At 41.2% G+C, this 2,813-nt stretch overlaps 1 protein-coding gene across 1 annotated transcript; it reads right to left on the reverse strand.

Annotated features, from left to right (window-relative positions):
- Positions 1 to 862: 862 nt before the first annotated feature.
- LOC124885783 (uncharacterized protein K02A2.6-like) lies at positions 863 to 2,301 on the reverse strand. The gene is made up of 2 exons (XM_047394031.1): positions 2,183 to 2,301; positions 863 to 1,394 (listed from the first exon to the last, which is right to left on the reverse strand). Exons 1-2 carry the CDS (start codon positions 2,299 to 2,301, stop codon positions 863 to 865), a joined length of 651 nt encoding a protein of 216 aa, XP_047249987.1.
- Positions 2,302 to 2,813: the final 512 nt, after the last annotated feature.

Below are 2,813 nucleotides of genomic sequence, written 5' to 3' on the forward strand. Positions count from 1 at the left end.
CAGAAATTTTGAGGAAGACCTCAAAATTTCTGCCCCAGTTTAAAGTTGTTTGAGATGATACCAATCCGAGTGGATCTGAAGTCTTTGTTGATCTTCATTCTTTTTGTTGGATGTCGATCTTCTCTTGTGAATTTTTGAGATTCCTTCTCAAAAATTCTACCCCAGTTTTCCTTTCTTGGGGTTATATGACTGAGCCGTTGGGGCGCCCACGTATCCCGTTGAAGCAGGAATCAGGTCAAATGTAGTTCAGGCCTACGCTAGGGATATACAAAAGAAATTAATGGGTTGACCGAAGCCGACATAGGCTGCCTATGTATCCCTTTCTCGGGAATTCAGGTTATCACGTAGTTCATACATAAAAAGAAAGGATAAATTTCTCTAAGGGGTTGACCAAAGCCGACATAGGCCGCCTACGTAGCCCTTTCTTGGGAATTTAGGTCAAACACAGTTCGTACATAAAAAGAAAGGATAAATTTCTCTAAGGGGTTGACCGAAGCCGAATAGGCTGCCTACGTATCCCTTTCTTGGGAATTCAGGTCAAACGTAGTTCGTACATAAAAAGAAAGGGATTCTAGGCATTTACACACTAGCCAACAATATTACTACAAAGGTGATTACAAGTAAACTAAGAAAACACAAAAACTAGAACATCGTTCAAACATAATATCTCTTTACCGCATCAGATTGATTGGTTTGGTCCACTCTGTGCCATCCATCTCAGACAAAATAAGAGATTCTCCAAATAGTACCTTGCGAACTATGTATGGCCCTTGACAGTTTGGGGAGAATTTGCCCTTGTACTCCTCTTGGTGAGGGAATATTCGCTTGAGAACTAGTTGCCCCACTTCAAATGTTCGAGCTCTCACCTTCTTGTTAAAAGCACGAACCATCCTGTGTTGATATAGCTGACCATGCATACAGCGACCATTCTCTTCTCATCAATCAACATGAGTTTCTCATGGCGAGCACGGACCCAATCTTCGTTACTCAACCCAGCTTCCTGAATAATCCTTAGAGAAGGTATTTCAACTTCAGCAGGTATCACGGCTTCATTCCCATAGACAAGTAAATAAGGGGTTGCCCCGGTGGAAGTTCGAACTGTTATGCGATACCCTAGCAAAGCGTAAGGTAACATCTCATGCCATGATCTATTATTTTTGATCATCTTTCTTAAGATCTTCTTGATATTTTTGTTGGCTGCTTCCACAACTCCATTCATTTGGGGATGGTATGCAGTCGAATTGCGATGCACGATTTTAAATTGATCACAAATTTCACTCATCAAGTGACTGTTCAAGTTTTCCCCATTATCCGTAATGATTGATTCCGACACTCCGAATCGACAAATCAAGTTATTCCTGATGAAATCTGCAATTGCTTTCTTAGTGATGGCTCTGTTTCAACCCACTTAGTGAAATAATCGATGGTGACTAAAATAAATCTATGTCCATTCTATGCCGATGACTCTATTGATCCGATAATATCCATGCCCCAAGCTACGAAGGGCCAAGGTGAAATCATTGCATGAATCTCATGTGGAGGCATTCGAATCAAATCTCCGTGTATCTAATATTTTAGACATTTTTGCACATACTTTCCACAATCATTTTCCATAGTCATCCAAAAGTAACCGGTTCTCAGGATCTTTATGGCAAGGACAAACCCATTCATATGGGCTCCACAAACTCCAGCGTGTACGTCTTTCATCAATTTATTGGCTTCTGCAGCATCGACGCATCTTAGGAATCCCAAATCAGGAGTCGTCCTAAAAAGAATTTCCTCACTCAGAAAGTAATTTTTTTCCAAACGCCAAATTGTCTTCTTTTGGTTGTTACTAGCCTCTTCAGGATATATTCCAGATTCCAAATACCTCTTAATGTCATAGTACCAGGGCTTTCCATCAGGCTCCTCTTCCACGTGTATGCAATGCGCAGGTTGCTCTTTCAAGCTTATTTCCAAAGGATCAATGTAACTCTAATCCGGGTGCTGAATCATGGAAGATATTATGGCCAAAGTGTCAGCAAACTCATTTTGTATCCGTGGGATATATCTAAAACCAACATCCTTGAATCTTTGGCATAATTCTTGCACCAGCTCTACATAAGGAGTAATCTTGGGATTTTTTACTGCCCATTCCCCCCGTACTTGGTGAATCAGCAAATCTGAATCTCCGATGACTAACAATTCATGAACACCCATATCAAGTGCCAATCTGAGACCCAGGATGCAAGCCTCATATTCAGCTATGTTATTGGTGCATGGGAAACGTAACTTAGCAGTTACCGGATAATGCTGGCCCATTTCTGACACCAAAACTGCTTCGATTCCTGAACCTTTAAAGTTGACTGCCCCATCAAAAAATAGCCTCTATCCAGAGTAAATCTCTGTAATGTCTTCTCCTACGAACAAGACTTCCTCATCTGGAAAGTAAGTTCGAAGTGGCTCATATTCTTTATCGACTGGATTCTCTGCCAAATGATCTGCTAAGGCTTTCCCCTTGATTGCTTTTTGGGTTACATACACAATGTCAAACTCACTCAGCAACACTTGCCACTTGGCTAGCTTATCCGTAGGCATGGCCTTCTGGAATATGTACTTTAATAGATCCATTCTCGAGATGAGGTATGTTGTGTAGGAGATAGATAATGCCTCAACTTTTGTGCCGTCCAAGTCAAAGCACAACATGTCCTTTCTACAAGAGTGTAACGGGCTTCATATGGCATGAACTTCTTACTCAAGTAGTAAATGGCTTTCTCTTTCCTACCAGTCTCATCATGTTGCCTAAGGACACATCCAAAAGCATTTTTTGAGAC

This window comes from Capsicum annuum, chromosome 7, assembly GCF_002878395.1.
Source record: "Capsicum annuum cultivar UCD-10X-F1 chromosome 7, UCD10Xv1.1, whole genome shotgun sequence".
Classification (NCBI taxonomy): domain Eukaryota; kingdom Viridiplantae; phylum Streptophyta; class Magnoliopsida; order Solanales; family Solanaceae; genus Capsicum; species Capsicum annuum.